At 38.2% G+C, this 19920-nt stretch overlaps 2 protein-coding genes across 2 annotated transcripts in view; one reads left to right on the top strand and one right to left on the bottom strand.

The window, feature by feature from the left end:
• Nucleotides 1-3085: 3085 nt before the first annotated feature.
• On the top strand, nt 3086-14075 carry LOC107674425 (transient receptor potential cation channel subfamily M member 1-like). Its single transcript, XM_016468391.1, has 21 exons — nt 3086-3163; nt 3312-3525; nt 3730-3854; nt 3973-4144; nt 4483-4657; nt 4895-5132; nt 5299-5433; nt 5775-5825; nt 6120-6260; nt 6722-6751; nt 6906-7198; nt 7519-7747; nt 7839-7970; nt 8253-8390; nt 8495-8623; nt 8708-8959; nt 9088-9262; nt 10559-10703; nt 10841-11043; nt 11131-11263; nt 12755-14075. The coding sequence occupies exons 1-21, from the start codon at nt 3161-3163 to the stop codon at nt 13971-13973; spliced, it is 4332 nt and encodes a 1443-aa protein (XP_016323877.1). The 5' UTR covers nt 3086-3160; the 3' UTR covers nt 13974-14075.
• Nucleotides 14076-16229: 2154 nt separating this feature from the next.
• Nucleotides 16230-19920, bottom strand: part of rab8b (RAB8B, member RAS oncogene family) — an 8765-nt gene continuing 5074 nt past the window's right edge. The window contains exons 3-8 of the mRNA XM_016468430.1: nt 19057-19117; nt 18883-18960; nt 18708-18797; nt 18499-18564; nt 18308-18358; nt 16230-18101 (exon numbers count right to left, since the gene is read on the bottom strand). Coding sequence (XP_016323916.1) covers nt 18009-18101; nt 18308-18358; nt 18499-18564; nt 18708-18797; nt 18883-18960; nt 19057-19117 — 439 coding nt within the window. The 3' untranslated portion in view covers nt 16230-18008. The remainder of the gene's footprint in view (nt 18102-18307; nt 18359-18498; nt 18565-18707; nt 18798-18882; nt 18961-19056; nt 19118-19920) is intronic.

Here is a 19920-nt window from a genome sequence, read left to right as displayed (position 1 = left end):
GAAGTGTAATCTGAAGAATTAATGCCGTTCTTTATTCCTTCCATTGTGTATCAGTTGCAGGAACAGAACAAATAGGTGTTGGCTGCATTTTCATTTCGAGCCAAACTATTTTATAATCTTGAGTTTTTAACTGAAACAATTTTTTTTTTTCCCATGGGCTTTTTCCTTAAGATGAACAGGATAATACAACATACGCACCGCTGAATGTGCACCAGCTGACTGGTCATGTCTTTAAATGTTTTTGCAGAGTTTAATTATTAGCTCTCACCTATAACCTTACATGTATCAAAACCATCAACTTAAGATGAACCGTGTAAAGTTCGCTCGCAATTCAGTGATTCTGAACATTAAATCAGGCAGGAATGCTATCAGAAGTGTAATCTGAAGAATTAATGCCTTTCTTTATTCCTTCCATTGTGTATCAGTTGCAGGACCAGAACAAATAGGTGTTGGCTGCATTTTCATTTCGAGCCAAACTATTTTATATTTTATAATCTTGAGTTTTTAACTGATGATGATGAGAAAAATTGTTTTGATAACAGATTGTTTTGTGATCCCATCACCTGAACATTGGTACATGAGTGATTATGCTGCACTCTCCTATTCACAGCTAAGCCCTGCATTTCGATTTCTTAATACTTCCCAAGTCATGACCTAACCATGCGTTTTTTTATTTAGCATTAGAGCCATTTTTACCCAGATTTACCTTCAATCACCATTTAATAAATCTCCTGCATTAAAGAGCATCACTCATAGGGCAACTCCATTAAGCCTGATTACACACACACACACACAGTAGTCAGGGAAGGGGGTCTTTGTGTCAGCGTCATACTATTTGCATCTCACTGTGTCTGGCTGTGGAATTCTGGAGTTGGACATCACTCTGTTCAGCTGTTGGTCATTTTGTGTGCTGGTCACAGAGACTAAGCCTGGATGGTGATGGCTGGACTTTAGGATCTCATAAAAATGGATAACGGGCTTTGGAGGGAAAAGGGGCAAAGAGGGGTCTTTTAAGCATGCATCTATTAAACGCACATCCTCTGGCTCTCAGAAGGTAAGAGACCTAAACATCTTTGAATCCGCCCCCATCATTCCTACTGCAACTGACTGGGTTATCTTGAGTCGGTGAAGAAACAAGCCTGTATCGAATTATGGTTGGGAGCAGAGCCATCTAAGAAATCTAGAAATGGTTGTGAGCCCCTAGAATCGTTCCCTCCTTTCACCTGTCTGGCTATGCCTCCGCTTTGGGATGGCTAATTAACTGAAGTGATGTTATCATACTCAATTCATGCTGCATTTGTTTAGAATTGGGAATGTTTGAGGTTTGACTGATTTTTGCAGTTGCATGTTGCAGGCTTGTATAATGTTAACAAAAACGGGGGTCTCTGTTGGTTAACTTTTTATATCGGCAGTGATTTTGTCCATGTGTGTAAACTTATTTGGTGAATGCATTGATTCCAGTGATGGTCTTGATTTCTGAGTGTTCACTTACACACGTGCACACGTACAAAACCTGTTTTCAGCATTGTCCTCTAATCTCTGATAATGGCCCAGTAAAGAGCACTGGCCTGGGTAGCTTAAACCCCTGTTCTCTCTAAGTCTCAATCTTATGTGATTAATGCAGAGTTCTGTGAAACGAGTCCAAACACAAGTGGACAAAACACACTTAGTGGGCTTACAATGGACCTGAAATCATTTCAAATCAGCTTGTATTTTCAAGGGAATGGAAAGTGGTATACTGGAGTTCATGAAAATTCAAGGTTGCATAAAAAAATTCAGCAATGTCATGATTCACTTGACCTTCCAACTCTGTAAACTGTCTGTTCCATAGGTACAAGCTGACAAACAGCATTTTTCTTTATCAAATTCATACATGCTTATAATCAGCGTTCACAGCTGGACATGTTCTGTAAATGTTTGTTAATTCAATGTTCACAAAAAAGGCACTTTTAATCATCCATAATAATGTTAGAATATAATAACACCCAGAATCACATGATTTGGGGGAATCATAATGAGTGGATGGGAATGGCTTATCAATTCTGAATAAAGACCCCAAATATCTTTTACAAAATACATTGGAACTGAATCCTGTTGCATTGTAGAATGTTTACTGTATTATCTTTCTTTCTTGTAAACAGTGTGGAAACATTAGTCTTCGTTTCCTATTGGCAGACAGAGTTGATTTGCTCTTTGCTTGATTTGCTTAGATGAGGATTATCTCATCTAGAGTTGAGCTTCTCACAGAGCTCCTTTATGTAGCTACTCACGGGGTAGACATGTGTTAATGTGAGAGCTTTGAGGGACTAAATTGTAATTATGGATCAGTGGGAGCAGATTTTTCTGGTTTACTCTTTCTGTTTAATTTAGTCAGTCTTTATCAGGAAGCTAGGGACAATATTGGCTATGTGGCTATTATATGTATATGAAGGCTTTTTAAGGTATTAGGTAATTTCTACTCCGAAAAATAACTTTTATTTTTACGTTCTTTTGTTTTACTCAGTCAACTAAAATATATAATATTTTTTGCCTAATATCATATAAATATAAAAAAAAAAACTTAAAACCTGCCTAAAAGACAGTTCCCAAAAATATTGTTTGTGCCATTTCAGAGAGTGGTTTGTGTGAGTGTGCAGCTTCACTTTCCACATGGGAAATTCCACGTGTGTTTCTATGACTAAACCCTTTAGGATTTGGGAGAAATTAAGCTCTGAAATGCCCAAATCCAAAGATGTCAAAAGCTGTCGACAGATGTCTAAACACAAATCTCATATGTACTTGGGACAGAGCCAGATTATGTTTCAGCGATACTGCTCTTTGTGAATGAGAGCACTTGTGCTTAATTTGATTTCTGTGGGAGGCTTTTTAATATGGCGCTGCTACAGCAACAGGCAGTTTTATAGAACACCTTTCTGAAAAAGGTAAAACCGCGCCTACTGTCTCCAACATAAATCCTAAATTATTGACAGGTCTTTAGTAAGAACTTGAAGCACCTGTATCTTTCATTTGATTCCTATCCCTCCCAGTTTACCTCAACAAACAGTATTAAGAAGAGGTGTGGAGGGGCTAATGGGAGAGAGTTGCTAAGCACACACAAGCCACGCCCACTGACGCATACGGCATCATTGAATTCCAGGGAGGAGGTCATGTCAACAAGGCCATGGTATTTTTCAGAGAACCATGTGATTCATTTGTTTTTCATTGCACAAAAATGTGCTCAAACACTTTGGAGTCATCCGAAAATTTTTCCTGAACATTGGATCTCCTAAAGTCATATCATTTTCTCTCCTCTCTTCCTTGTTTATCATCAGTATATCCGTGTGTCCTATGATACCAAGCCTGATAACCTTCTGCATCTGATGGTGAAAGACTGGCAGCTGGAGCTGCCCACCCTGCTGATCTCTGTGCATGGAGGCCTGCAGAACTTCGACTTGCAGCCCAAACTCAAGCAAGTGTTTGGAAAGGGCCTGATAAAAGCAGCAGTTACCACTGGGGCCTGGATCTTCACTGGGGGAGTTAGTACAGGTGGGTGTTTGACAACACAGAGAAGTCTAACATGAAAATAAGGTCAGGTCATGGTGTGACCTAACTGTCATCAATTAAATGGTCATCTGTTTCTCTTTCAGATACTGAATCATCTGCTTTCCTGTTGAGCGAGAAACTGCCAATGACTCCATCACATGACACACTAATAATTCCATGTTTATTCCTTCTTGTCACATTACACAGGAGTGATTCGGCATGTGGGAGATGCGCTGAAAGACCACTCCTCCAAATCCCGTGGGAAGGTATGCGCCATCGGTATTGCACCATGGGGTATTGTGGAAAATAAAGAGGATCTGATCGGACGAGACGTAAGCCATTCGTGTCATTGCACAGGAATGCATGTACTCGTGTTTAATCAGCATAAATGAATGTTTGAGGTTTTTGGGCAATGTATCACCACTGTGTCTGTGTTTTTTCTTTGACCAGGTGACACGACCCTACCAAACCATGTCCAACCCTCTCAGCAAACTTTCTGTGCTTAACAACAGCCATTCCCACTTCATTCTGGCTGACAACGGCACTCACGGAAAGTATGGCGCGGAGGTCCGACTGCGCAGGCAGCTGGAGAAACACATCTCTCTGCAAAAGATCAACACACGTAAGTCAACTTTTAGTAGTTATGTCAGCTTTTTGAAGAAAGTTCAGCAATTTTAATGAATCCATCAAGTCAAAAGGGAATAAAACAGTCAAAACACTGTTGGAGTCCATGAATGTTGGTCTAGTGATGGAATGCCCAGTCTGTGACCTCCTGGATTTCCCTTTGTCATCCTATGCCTGGAGTTCCTGATGAGGCTGGGACAGCAAAGGGAGGTCCAGACGTCATCCCATACTGCAGTCAAAACAACCATCTTAATCATGCTCAAAAGCATCTTTTCATGTCTAATCGCTGCTTATTTTGTGCATATTTGTACATGAGTGTGCTTTATGTTTGTACAGGTCTGGGTCATGGGGTCCCTTTGGTGTGTTTGATTCTTGAAGGAGGGCCGAATGTAATCTCCATTGTGTTGGAGAGTCTGCGTGAGGAACCTCCTGTACCTGTGGTTGTGTGCGACGGCAGCGGCCGAGCATCGGATATCATTTCATTCGCTCACAAGTACTCGGAGGAGGATGGGTGAGGAAAATGTTGATGATGATTCAGTGATTATGAGATAGTGAATTGGTGGGTTTTTGTCAAATGTGAGCCAAAATCATCACAATTAAAAGAACCAAAGACTTAAACTACTTCAGTCTGTGTGCATTGAATTTATTTAATACACGAGTTTCACAATTTGAGTTGAATTACTGAAATAAATGAAACTTTCCACGACATTCTAATTTATTGAGATGCACCTGTACAGCCATACATATATTATAGTATTTGTATTCAGTATTATAACGTTATTGAATACATATTGTCATGTCTATATCATCAGCCTGCTGGGTCCCTGCCCATCTCATCCACGAGCCAGCAGGATAAACCAAAGAGCCCTATCACCACCCGTGCCAGCAAGCATAAACCTGCCAGGCCCAAGAAGGGCAAAGGTGCCAAATCCAAACCTGAGCCTCCAGAGGAGACAGATCCTAGAAAACTAGAGCTGCTTAACTGGGTAAGGTTCATTCTTTAGTAATATTGTGTTAGTGAGCATTTGCTTTACTCACCACTGAATTAATTAATTATTCCGATTAAAGTAATTCTGTCTATATATGTGTGTATGTTCTTGTTGGTCAATTAAATTTCATGTGTGTATGTGTGTGTGTTGATGTGTAAAATAGGTTAATTCTCTGGAACAGGCCATGATGGACGCACTCGTGCTTGACAGAGTGGATTTTGTAAAGCTCCTTATTGAAAATGGCGTCAACATCCACCATTTCCTGACAATCCCACGACTGGAAGAGCTCTATAACACAGTTGGCACACAATCATATATTTATGGAATATTAGAGGGTCACGTAGCCACTCTCTGTTTTATCATTTAATGTTTTAATGATACAACCAATAACAAATATGACCCACATATCCAGTTATTAGAGCTTTCACTGCTGTTCACTTCTCTCTTTCCATGCATTATGGTTTGAAAATGTCATTTGTGTGTTTAGTATTATCCATTATCATATCATACAATGTAATCTGTTGATGAGGAGAAAGCACTTAGCCCACAAATATCTGTGTGTTTTACAGAAGATGAAGCCTAATGGGCTTTTCCCTGAATTGTGTATATGGTTTTATGTTTTTGTTTTTTTTTATTCAGAAATTAGGGCCAACCAACACATTGCATTTTGTGGTCAGAGATGTAAAAAAGGTAAAGTTTGTTATTAATAATTTGTGCTATGATCTTTCTTGTCTTCGAGATTATCAAAATGAGTTAAAACACACTGTATTTTTCTGTAATTTTATTGAACAACTCCAATATTGTTCTAAAGAATAAGACTTTAATCTTCTTTAGCAGTGTGTGATTGCAGTTGTGTGTTTGGATTTGTGTATGTGTGTTTTGTGTAAGAGCATTGCATAAATAGTTTTATTTCACTCTAGTTTCAGTAGTTTCAGCAGTGAAAGAATAAGTTACTTTATGGTGTTATGAAATGAATGTTTCCAGGGAAACCTACCGCCAGATTACCAGATCACTCTGATTGACATTGGCTTGGTTCTGGAGTACCTCATGGGAGGAGCGTATCGGTGTCATTATACTAGGAAAAGTTTCCGCACACTCTATAATAACCTCTATGGACTGAAGAGAGTGAGTTACTACCATCCCTTATACACTTATTCATGCATATCTGAAAATACAGTCTTTTTTCCCCTGCAAACACATTATACCAAACACAACTGCTTAGCTTAATAATATCATAGTGGCCAACCAAGACTTTTCCAGGGGATGAAAAACTCCAATATTTAGAGCAGAAATATTTTACAGAACATATAGTAAAAAATATAGTAAAATATATAAATATTTTACAGAAAAATGTCAAACAAAAAAATACTGACTTGTCAATTAATGGGCCAATTAGTTGTTCTTGCTTAGTCTATGGTCTAGCAAAAATATAGATAATTATTAATAGTAACTTGTTTCTCAGCTTCCACACTTTTGAGAAATTAAAACAGACATAAAATCGATCAACCAGTTATTTACCAATGTGTTATTAAATAATCAAATATGCTCAAACACGTCTGATTCTCTCTCTTTCTGTTCTCTTTTAGCCCAAAGCTTTGAAACTCCTGGGTATGGAGGTAAGCCACTAAAACATAAAAAAGGCAGATTTTTTGTAAGTATTCGGTATTAATATGTATACTCTCTCTCACACACATAAAGAAATTTGACTGGTAGCTAAAAACTTGTAGTAGCCTATTTACAGACACAATCACTTCGTTTTGTTTTCGACAGGACGATGACCCAAGACCTAAAGGCAAAAAGAAGATGAAGAAGAAGAAAGAGGAAGAAATCGATATTGACGTTGATGACCCAGAGGTCAGTCGATTCCAGTACCCCTTCCATGAGCTGATGGTGTGGGCTGTTCTCATGAAGCGCCAAAAGATGGCGCTGTTTCTCTGGCAGAGGGGAGAAGAGGCCATGGCCAAAGCTCTGGTGGCATGTAAACTCTATAAAGCGATGGCGCACGAATCATCACGGGGCGAACTAGTGGACGACATCTCGCAGGATCTGGACAATAATTCCAAGTGAGCAATTATTATATTATATGTCTTTACTATCACACTTGGTCAATTAATACGTCCTTGCTAAGAAGAAAAAAAAGTAGAGTATGACTTTCTTTAAAAGCCTTACTGACCCCAAACTTTTGAACGGTAGTTGATTAATTTGTGTAGTTTATGAACAATTTACTGTGTTTTTATGTATTACTTGATTTAGGAAGGACAAAGGAGGATTAGGTTGCATGTGGCTGAATAGAATAGAATAGACTAGAATTGTTTTATTAAACTGTCAACACAACAGTGTTACTTCTCATAAAGCCTCTCTCTCTTCTCCCTCTCACACTCAGGGAATTTGGTCAGTTAGCGTATGAGCTGCTAGATCAGTCTTACAAGCATGATGAACAGGTGGCCATGAAGCTTTTGACGTATGAGCTGAAGAACTGGAGTAACTCCACCTGTCTGAAACTGGCTGTAGCTGCCAAACACAGAGACTTTATAGCCCACACCTGCAGCCAAATGCTGCTCACAGACATGTGGATGGGCTGCCTGCGGGTGGGCAAGAGCAATGGACTCAAGGTCTGCAATACAAAATAAACACACTACATTTATAAGTCACTGACTCTAAATATTATATATCAACATTTTTATCACTTCAAATCATTCACAGGTAATCCTTGGAATCATCTTTCCTCCAACCATTCTTCTCCTAGACTTCCGAACTGGAGATGATCTGTCTTACCAAAACTCCAAAGACAAAGAAGAGCTCAAAGACAAAGAGGATGAAAACAAATCTGGCAAGGTAAAAATATGTACATTACATTTCTAAATATATTACAATGAAAAACACTTTTTATTGTAAAAATATTTCACAATATTACTGTTTTTCTGTATTTTTGATTAAATAAATGCACTCTTGGTGAGCAAAAGAGACTTCTTTCAACAACAGTAAAAAAAAAAAAAATTGTACTGACCTTAAACTTTTGAATGGTAGAATACATATTAAACACTGGCTTCTTAATTGTTTATGGACCTTTATGAGGTGAAACTGAGTAAAACTCTCAGGGTGGGTATTTATTTTCAGGATAGGACCATGAGCATGGACGGAGCGTCAAAGAAAGGTGATGAGGAAGATGGTAAAAAGAAACAGAAACGAGTGCCTGTTGGGAAGAAGATATACTATTTCTATAACGCTCCGTTTACCAAGTTCTGGTTCAATACAGTATGTGATTATTTAAAAGCACATCAAAGTCAAAACACACCATTAATAAAAAAAAAAATCTGTAAAATTGTTATTAAAAAAACAATGATTATGTATCTACTCAGACTGCCTACCTGGTATACCTGATGCTGTATAATTACATTATCTTGGTGAAAATGGAGCGATGGCCTTCACTGCAGGAATGGATCGTCATCTCCTACATCATCACTCTTGGAATAGAGAAAGTCAGACAGGTGAAGTACACAAACAAAAAATGTGTTGCTATATTGTCATATTTATGTGTTTTTTCTTCATTGGACAAATGTGCTTGTGTGTAGATCCTGATGTCAGAGCCAGGAAAGCTGAAACAGAAGATAAACGTATGGCTTGAAGAGTACTGGAACATCACTGACCTGGCTGCCATCACCATGTTCCTCATGGGACTGTTACTGCGATTGCAGAATGAGCCTTACATGGGTTACGGACGTGTCATCTACTGTGTAGACATCATCTTCTGGTACATTCGTGTCCTCGACATTTTTGGAGTTAACAAGTATTTGGGACCATATGTCATGATGATTGGTAAAATGGTGAGAACTAACAGAAAAACTTATATTAATGGCTCAAAAGCTTTTGTTTTCTGTTTTCTGAAGAATTATGATATTTGTGTGTGTGTGTGTGTGTGTGTGTGTGTGTGTGTGTGTGTGTGTGTGCGCAGATGATTGACATGCTGTACTTTGTGGTGATCATGCTGGTGGTTCTCATGAGTTTCGGCGTGGCTCGCCAGGCCATCCTGCACCCGGACGAGGAGCCGACGTGGCGTCTGGCGAGGAATATCTTCTACATGCCCTACTGGATGATCTATGGAGAAGTGTTTGCTGACTCGATAGACCGTAAGACTAGAATTCATAGTAAGATTCTGTTTCCTGATTCATGTGTGGATGATCCATCTCGTCTCCATTCCACCCTCTCTGTATCTGTGAACTATACAGAAAGATTTGTGTCTCATCTCCTGATCATGTGACCATTTACACTGCAATGGCATTCGCCCTCTACTGAATCATGTGTGATGGACTGAGTGTGTGACAATGCCAGTCTTTACCTGCCCTGCTTGTGAGTTTTAGGTCTTTATGTCTTGTAGCTGTTGATTGTTGGCATTTTTCTTTCACTTTTACACTTCTGCTCTAGCCTTGTACTGCTCGCTTGGTTAAATTGTGCCTGTATAATTCTCATTTGTAAGCTGCTAAATTAATAAATGTACATTTAAAAAAGAATAAAAAACAAGGTGAACTAATAGCTGCTACTTTAATTTTAAAATTAAATAAATAAAAATACTGTTTTTAATGATAATACAGTCAAAACATATATCATGATTTCAAGTCATAAATAAATTCTTCCAAAAAGCGTAAAAACTTAATACTTTAAATTCATTACCTGTTCCTCCATTGTGGAAGGTCCTGTGTGACTAAAACGTTCGTAGTCCATTTTGGATACAATGCAAATGAATTTCAAGTACTGAGTATTTACTCTTTTTGGAAGAATTTAATGATAATATAGAACATCTAAAAATACATGATGGTAGTTCTGCAGAAATATGTGAAAATGCAGTTATGAAAGAAAGCACAGCTTATTGTGCAAGCGTACACTACCATTCAAAAGTCTAGGGTTGGTTTTTCTTTTTTTGAGTTTTATATAAGTTTCTTATATTCACCAATGCATTTCTTTGATCAAATACAGTAAAAATGGTACAGTTGTGAAATATTAGTTTAAAATTATTTTTTAAATAGAAGACTTTTAAATCTTTTTGCCTTAACTGTCAGTTTTGGTCACTTTAATGCATCCTTGATGAATAAAAGTATCTTATCCAGAACTCTGAATGGTATTGTATCTTTCTTCACCTAAAATGTGAAGTGTACAAAAATCTTTAACAATGACTATTTTAAAATATTTATCTTCCCCTCCTAATGCACTATTTAGATGGCTGGCTGATTGTGAAATGATTAATATTAGTTTAGTTCTCCATAATCTTTAACTGTGCTTTTTCTCTTTCTTTTTAAATACTCATAGTCTATGCGATGGAGATTAATCGTGAGTGTAAAATTCTTCCACTAGACCCACAATTAAATGTAATTATCAAACACTATAGAATGACGTCATGGTTGCATCATAACCTCTGTAATGTATGGCAGCACCCTGTGGTGAAAACATGTATGATGAAGATGGGAAGAAGCTCCCTCCATGTATACCTGGGGCCTGGCTCACACCTGCCATCATGGCCTGTTACTTATTGGTAGCCAACATCCTACTGGTTAACCTGCTTATTGCTGTATTCAAGTGAGTCAAAAAATAAACACAAAATGTAAGCACTGTAATGTAAAGCAATGATGAGCCATAGTACTGGAGCACAGTATTATGTTCTCATAGATTCATTATCAGCAGTACAACACTGAGAGAACTCATTGCTTTCACAGTAACACATTCTTTGAAGTGAAATCCATCTCCAACCAAGTATGGAAGTTCCAACACTACCAGCTCATCATGACTTTTCACGACAGACCGGTGCTTCCTCCTCCCCTCATCATCTTCAGCCACATATACATTGTGTTGAAGCGCCTGTGCTGCCGCTGCAGGAAGAAACAGGAAGGGGAGCTGGATGAGAGAGACCGCGGACTGAGTTATTACTCCTGTTATTCATTTTTACTGCTTCAGTGTATCAATCTTATAGCAACCTATTTTAAAGCATATTTTTTTCTTTTTCCAGAGTTGACTCTGAGTCTGGAGGAACTGAAGAGTCTGTATGAGTTTGAGGAACAGTGTGTGGAGGAGTACTTCAGAGAGAAGGAGGACGAGGTGCAGTCTTCCAATGATGAGCGAATCCGAATTACTTCCCAGAGGTACTGAATGAAAAATAACAACTGCACCTGCAAATGTCATTTCAGGGCTCTACAATAAGGATCTTCTTTTGTGGTTCTAAATTACCATTTTTTATAGTAAGCAATGCATTTTTTTTTGTTTTTGAAATAAGCTGCAAAATATATTTAGAATCTAACTCCATACATTCATAAACTGTTTTTTTTAACTATTGCATGCGATGTAAAACATTACTGTCTGGTATGTAGTTTTCAACAGAATGTGTTTTTGCACTCCACTGCACTGCTTTCAAATTGATTCCCTTTGAAGTAAATATGTGGTAAATATGGTTTTCTTTGACCATTGCATCACGTCTGCTCTCTTTTGCACCGTCTCATGATGGTGTTCTAAAAATGCAGCGTTGAAGTAATGCCATGAACACACTAGACTTTAAGCGTGCCAAATTTCTACGGACACGGCAATGCTCATAATATGACATCACACTCTGCTGTTTTTTTTTTTTTTTTTACATAATTCAACATATAATACATTCAAAATGTAAAAATATGCAATCTACTCCACTCCAATTCTGCATATTTATAGTTAGCATAATTGAATTCAGCTAAGAGATCTCACCAACCTTCTATTGATCACACAGCTCACCAAATTTGAACATTGAAAGGCAGCAAAAATTGACATGAGCTTGCGTTTCCTGTGTCCTGCATTCGCATGTGCTAGAATGGAAGTAAGTGGAATGAAAACTGTAGTCTGACTACCTTTTAAAAAATAGTCGCATCTTGAGTTTTGTTTTCCACTTGGGGTGTTGGAAAAACTCGAGCAGTAGAATTGAAAAAATGTCTTACTTGAACTTCTTTTAATGATGTTTTATTAACAAGGTTTGGGAGGAGCGCGTCAGATACTTAGCCTAATTAACACAGGTGGAGCGCACTCAAGTTAATCAACACCATGATATAAATACAGCTGACTTACCTCTATCCATCGACGGTTTATCAGCATTCGGTGTGCACCTTTTGCCATTTTCCCCGGACAGCACGCCAAATATGCATTACCATACTTCAGCTAATTATATGTAAGTGTGAACTCGTGAAACTTAAGGGTGCTGTTTTTAGAACGCCATCATGTGTGAGACGCTACAAAAGAATGCAGTGGAATGCAGAAATGCGTTCTGTGTGAACAGCCCCTTATGCTTTCAAGACATTCAACAAATCCTCATCTATGTTAGCCAGCTAGATAACATTGTCTTGGTGGCAAATTAGCAGAATTTGGAACCACAATGTAGACTACATCACAGTAAACCAAACAATGAAGTTTAAAAGGCATAAAAAATGGTGCACAGGATCAGTGAATATAAAAAGTTTAGTGGCAATGCAGCACTGGGCCGAAAAAGCTGCCGACAGTTCTGTCATCTGGTCAGAAATTCTCTCACACTTGCATCCTTATTGTTGAGCCCTACATTTAGAATAACTATTGAGGTTAAAACAAACAACAACCATTTGAAACACTTGTTGTTGCAGAGTCGAGAACATGTCCATGCGCCTAGAGGAGGTGAATGAACGAGAGCACTCCATGAAAGCCTCCCTGCAGACAGTAGACCTGCGCTTGGCTCAGCTAGAGGAGTTCTCTGGCCGCATGATGCACGCGCTGGAGCGGCTGGCTGGCATCGACCGCTGCGAACTGGTCCGTGCTCGATCCGGTATCTCAATGGCCGTGGACCAATCCAGCCTGCTTCGTCGCGGCAGCATCAACAGCGCCGATGGCTACAGTTTGTACCGCTGGCACCTGGATGCCGAGGACCGCAGTGAGGAGATGTCAGGGGACAGGAAGGGCCACGCAGAGAGACGCGGCAGTATTGGCAGCAGTGACCTCCTTCTAAACCCTCATCAAGGTTCTTGCTACGGACCCACGCTGGACGTGGTGCCCCTCCGGCAAAGAACACGCTCCAGCTCCTGTGTGGACATCCTCATCTCTCCTTGCGAGTCACAAGACAGAGTCCAGATCTCTCAATCCCCAAAACTCACCTCCATTCAACACCCTAAAGATCCACAAGCTCTGCTAGAAGCTGGAATAGACATAGCAGTTTCACATCTTCTGGAAAGGGCGCAATCCCTGAGGCAGTACCCAACTGAAGCTCAAAGTAACTCACTTTCGTACGAGAACAGATCCCAAAGTGGTACTTTGTACGTCTCGATGGCACAGTCGAGGTTGTGCAGTCCAGGGAATACGTGGGCTTCGGAGCCACACGACCTACAGGATCAAGCAAGCAGATCGCCAACGTTAGGTCGCTGGCCTCCACGCTTCGATGACAAAGTTCATCCCTCCCCTTTTGGACTTTCACCCAAGACATCTTTAGAGAAATTAATAAAGAGAGAAGCCCAAGATGAAGAAAGATCTTCTAAGGAGAGCAAGTGGACAAAAACCCAACAAGGGGAAAGTGAGGAGAAGAAGAAAGACGAAGATCAGTCAGAGGCGAATAGCGAAAGCACCAAAACAGAGGGAGGAGAAGAGAAAAGAGAGGAGCTGACGGATTCAGATCACTTGTATGTTGCAGAGGACAGGATGTACCCCTCACTCAGATCTAAGAGTCTGAACACTAACCCACGAAAGTCGAAGGCTGTAGGGAGCATCCTGGCTAAACCTCGAGCAGCCAGTAGTGTGAAAGACCTGGCTGGGGCCTTTGAAGTGAACACCAATGACTACAGACCCTCCAGAGAGAGGACAGGCACACAGACATAGCGCAAGATCATCGCAGTAGTGCTACGTTAAAAAAGTTGATTTTCATTGTTTTCCAGTATGGAACACACTTCTAACTAACACTAGTTATGCTTGTGAATTGACATCTTAGGGGCCGTTTACACGACAACGTTTTCAGTCAAAAACGGGAAATGCGTTTTGCCTGTTCATTTACATGACAATGGCGTTTTGGGGACTGAAAACTCATATTTTTAGGCCATGTCCACACGTACACGGGTATTTTTTCCTTCTTCCGTTTAAAAAAAAATCTCTGTCGCATGCTATGAAGCACTGTCAAGAGCATGCCAAACCAACAGGTGGCGATATAATCTCAACCGTAAAGCCATGTTGGCCAATCAGAAGCCTGAAAAAGTTTCCAGTAGGCGGAGATAACAGTGCAGGTTCCGAGGTCACAAGCCAAAAACTCCGGTTTCGCTGTCGACATGATAACACTGCAACCAGAGTTTTTGAAAATCTTCACCCTGGCAGGCGTTTTCAAAAATGTTCAGTTTCAGTGAACTGGTGCTGCGTTTGTGTGTGGACGAACGGCCTAATCGCGTAGAAAAAGTTTTAAAAATAACCGCGTTCGTGTGAACAGGGCCTTAGAAACGGGTTTCAAAGTGCAAGTTTTTGAAAACGCCACCGTTATCGTTTCCGTGTAAACACCCAAAACGGGAATCTTTGAAAACGGTGACGTCACGCGCGTGCGTAGTACGTGTTAGGTATGTAGACATGCGCAGTACGTGTCAATTGTAAAGGCAAGCATGCCACTCAACCAAGGAGGATTGTGTTTTCTGGAGATCTCAGGGGGGGTCTGATTTATGGATGGCTCATGGAACAACTAACAACAAACCAATTTTTCTTGTTTTTTTGAAAGAATTTAAAATGTATCTTAATACTATTTCATCCTCTGTGAATAAGAAAGCGAGAAGAACAACTTCAATTTGTAATGACTTTAATTTGTATACTCTAATTGAAATATAAATTAATATCTTACCCTCATGTTTTTTTGTTTTTTTTTTCCCTTCCAATTTTTATTTTTTCTTTATCTTTTTCTTTTTTTTTTCTTTTGTTCTGTATGTTCAGATGACATTGTACATATTGTTGACAAATGTTGTGTACTCTATACAAAGTTGTATATCTTTAATGTCATCTTGTGATGTTTCCATTCATAATAAAAAATAAATTGTAAAGGCAAGCGCCAACAAACATATACCAACAATGGCTGAGTACATGGTACTGTTGTTGCTGCTCAAGAGTTTATGAAGAAGCTGCTCAACGTTTCTTCAGCAAAGTGTGGATTTACTTCACCAATATTACAACCAACAGTGGAGACGCATCATATACAACATATAATCGTCACTTCCCTACAGGTAGTTTATTAACAAGGTGACAGCGCCAACTACTGGCCTGGCATACGTAATACAGCGTTTTTGGCCGTTTTCGATGTGTAAACGCTAATCGTTTTGAAAACGTGTATACCGTGAAACATTTTAAAAACGCAAGGGAAAAACTTTTCCGTTTTTTGACTACATCGTTGTCGTGTAAACGTAGCCTTAGCTAGCTAGCAGGCATATTTCATAAATTTATATTAATGAGGTATGTAATTTTAATGCTAAAACATGGTATGCAAAAAGGGAAATCAGGGACTACCTCTGTGCTGTAGATATCAACTATCCCATTTTTTCAAAATAAAAGGAAATTTAACTTCAGTTATGCTGTTTATTACTCAACAACTTCACATATTTCCTAATAATATTATATTATATCAATTATATATTATTTCATATGGTAAAGCATCATAAAGAAACAATCAGGCACTTGTAAATAACTTAGAAAATATATTTTAATCTTTTTTACATAATCAGTTAACTCTGACATTACAGTGCAGACAAGAAAATCAAAGAAGACGTTATAAAATAGGACATAAAAGCTTGCATTGAATGGTCAGTAAGACGTTATGCTCATATGGGAGGCTGAGTGCTGTCACGGTTTCATTGAAAAATATGCAAATGTGCCTGCATGCATATTCAAAACTTGACTACTGGGTCATTAAAGGGATAGTTCACTCGAAAATGATAATTCTGTCATCATTTGTCCACCTTCATGTTGTTTCAAACCTGTATGACTTTCTACAGAACGCAAATCAGTATATTTTAAAGAACGTTTCAACCAAATCATTGACTTCCATTTTATGGACAAAAACACATTTATCATTCCAAAAATACTTTCTTTTATGTTCCACAGAACAACGAAAGCAGGGTTTGGACTGACATGAGTTAATGAAGTTTTATTTCTGGGTGAACTATCACTTTAAGTGGAAATGGCACACCTCACAAGCACGAAAAGGGGTTCTTTCAAACAGATGCACAATGCCAATAGAACTCAAGCAATCGTACACCCTTAACCATAAACAGTAAAATCAATCATTCATTATGAGTAACTTAGATGAATTCTGAAATATCTAGGTTGATTCTCAACATTTCAGTTTGTTCTCAATTTGTAACAGGCCCACATGGAATCTGTACATGGAAAGATCTGCAGATTTACACAGAATTGGAACATTTCTCATACACTAAGGTAATAAGAGTTTAGTACTCTCAGCTCTGGTTAACCATGTTTGAATGTAAAATTCCATGTCTTTCCCCCCCACAGAATCAGCGATAAAAGTCTGCAAATTTCACATGGGCCTAGTAATAGCCCAATAAGCTCAAAGGACACTTGAACACATTCAAGCTATTACTATCTTGCACTCTTTTTTTTAAGTGGCTGACAGGCGGGACTTTAAGTGGTTTATGAAGTGAGGAGGTTCTACAAGAGACCCACACACACAAATAACAGTGAATGACCTCAAAAAAAAAAAGATACTGTTGCAGTTGTGCTGTAAACACTACACGACTTCACACTCATAAGAGTCTTATAAAAGAGGGAATTACAAAAGACAACGTACAGAATACTGTGACAACATTTAAATGAGTTAAAAAAATAAGTATTAAATAAATCAATCTCACATAAGCACAGGTTAACATGCTTTAGGTGCTTCATATGCAGTGGTGAGTAAAAGATGCTTACGTCAATAAGAGTATAAAAATATAATACCATTAGTAAATGTAATACTGTATATACTAATATATAGGGCCTAGCTGGCTGCTGCTTCAACAAGCATTAGGAAATGGGTCCTAGCCCTCTCGTTATTCTTTTGTCTTTCTTTTTCATGCTCAATATATATGAGATTACAACCAAAAAAGAAAGAAAAAGAAGGAGAAATTTTGATTGCTAGTATCCATCACAGTTTCGATTTCTTTTTACTTTGGTCTCTGTTGCAGATAAAGTTAATGACAAAGTCAGGGAAAGGGGGAAGACTAAGACCTGTGGAACATTGCCTTCTATTCCACAGTTTATTGCGGCTTTGGAACAGTAACTAAAAACACAATTAAGTACATATAAAATGGGTGACTTTAAATATAACAAAACATAACATTCAACAATAACAAAAATTATATATATCCTTCAGTTTGACCAATAGTTAATTGTCAAACTTTCAGGTTCTTCAGTCGCTACTTTAGGTCCACAGTCTTTATTGCCAAAAACTGCATAATAGCAGGAGTTCGATATACTGTCATCTCTTCATAAATTTTCCTTCATTAAATGGTGCTTTAATAAACCATTTAAAATCAATGTGACTATAAATTGACTATATGTAATTAATTATTGTAAAGATTAAAAAAAAGGTTCCCAAAATTCAAATTAGGCTTCACTAAATTGGGACTGATCCAGGGGGCTAAGGGGTAGGTAGATGGATATTTTGCCTTAAAAGGAACGTTTTGGGAACAGCGCAATAGTCCTTTATCTAGCACACTCTCTTCAGGCCTTCAATGCGTATAGATGAGGCAGGCTAAAGTCCAGAGCTCTCAGCAGCAGCTAACAGCTGAAAGTCCAGTGGTACTGTAAACCCTCACACAAACACACACACGCGCACGCCAAACACACATAGAGAAATGAAATCATTCACACACTGAGGCTGCAGAAGTTGCCGGGTTAGAGCAGAGTGCAGCGGAAGAAGCTTGGCTTCTTGGATCGACTCTTTGTGATTTTCACTGCTCCTCCTCCTCCCGAAGGGTTATTCTCATTCTAAACACAAAGATCCATTCAGCATTAGTGTTAGACATAAACCCACATTTTAAAGTTCTTTTGGACAGAATAAAGAAATTTCAATCATATTAACATCATATATTTCTATATTTGAGTCAGTGAGTAGTACTAAGCATTTTCTTAACCATTTTCTGAGATTCAGGATAATAAACATTTTCTACATGATTGTAATATTTCATTCTCACCATTTTTCTGTTTAATCTGGTCATGATGTCTCTAGCAAGAGTGACAAAAGCCTAGCATTGAAGAAAAACATGCCACTAGATTAGATCAGTAAAAAATGCAAATCTTGTTCAAATAAATTAATCAATATTAGATAACTAATTCTTTCCAAAAAAAAAAAAAAGACTGATTTTAACAAGAGAATTTTGCCCACCTCTTCAACATTTGTGCTAGATTTTGCACTTGTTTCCAAGAACTTGATTCCATAATCAATAGCTAGCTGTAGCAGAAAAAAAGGGAAATGTTTAAATAAACACATCAGCATTTTTACATAATAGCTTGTTCTGGCTTGTTTCTGGACCAAGATTTGCTTCATAAAATAGATTTTCAATCATTTGAAAAATATTTTTTAATGATACATACCTTTTCCCCTCTTTCTTTTGAAACTTGCCTCTTATCATTCATGTCACATTTGTTACCCAATATCATCCGTTCCACATCTGATGATGCATGCTGATAAAACATGAATAAAGAGGGAAAATGAATCTCACTTAAAATTGATGAAGTGAAAACTTCATGCATTAGGTCTGTTTCTCACCTCTTCAATGTTCCTGATCCAGTTCTTGATGTTGTCAAATGATTTCTCATTTGTGATATCGTACACCAGCATAATTCCCTGTGAAAATGACAAAAAAGAAACACATAGATTAGGAAATGTAACCGGTGCAGAAGCATATCTAGCATTATTTGCTCAAGAGAATAAGACCATTACCATTGCTCCTCTATAATATGCAGTGGTGATGGTTCTGAACCTCTCCTGTCCGGCTGTATCCCTTTATGGCAAATTTTAAAAAACACATTTAAAATATTGTTTGTACTAGTGCTGTCAAATGATTAATCGCGATTAATTGCATCCAAAATAAAAGTTTTTGTTCACATAATATATGTGTGTGTACTACTGTGTATATTTATTATGTATATATAAATACACACACATGCAGTATATATTTTGAAAATATTTCCATGTATATATTTATATTAGGGCTGGGCGATATGGCCTAAAAAAAAATCCCCGATTTGTTCACAAAAAATCCGATTTACGATTTAAATCGATTTTTTCCCCCCTACTTAAAATCAATCTACAGATGACAAAGAAATTGTTCAAAACAAGTTTTAACTTTATTTTGTTTTGATTTTCCCTTCTGGGATATGATCTGGATTTCCCCCTTAGGGTTAAAGTGCAAACAGAAACAACAAACCAAAAACACAAGATGGCAGGCCCTGCCATTGTAAATGGTGAAAATGCAACATAACGTAACATAACATAAAATGTAACATAACATTCTTATCATACCGGATACAGTTTGTAAATGTTTGTAAGACTGTAGGTCAGTGGTCTTCACTATTTTTTTCATGAGAGCCGCACTGATAGGGCAAAGTCAATCAGAGAGCCACTTTTACCGCGAAGTATCAAAAGTTACATCTAGTCATAAATAGCATGTCTTTTTTATCAATCTGTCATCCCTAATATGTGCAATGCAAAAGGGGCCATCATTCTTTATCATTTACCAGTCAAATTTGTAACTGAGACAAGATGATTAAAAAAAAAGCAGGATTACCTTAATGCTGGAAAGAC

The sequence above is a fragment of the Sinocyclocheilus anshuiensis genome, unplaced genomic scaffold (assembly GCF_001515605.1).
Source record: "Sinocyclocheilus anshuiensis isolate Anshui unplaced genomic scaffold, SAMN03320099.WGS_v1.1 scaffold1037, whole genome shotgun sequence".
Classification (NCBI taxonomy): domain Eukaryota; kingdom Metazoa; phylum Chordata; class Actinopteri; order Cypriniformes; family Cyprinidae; genus Sinocyclocheilus; species Sinocyclocheilus anshuiensis.
Note: the sequence above shows the minus strand (reverse complement) of the source record. Positions and strands in the feature narration are given on the sequence as shown.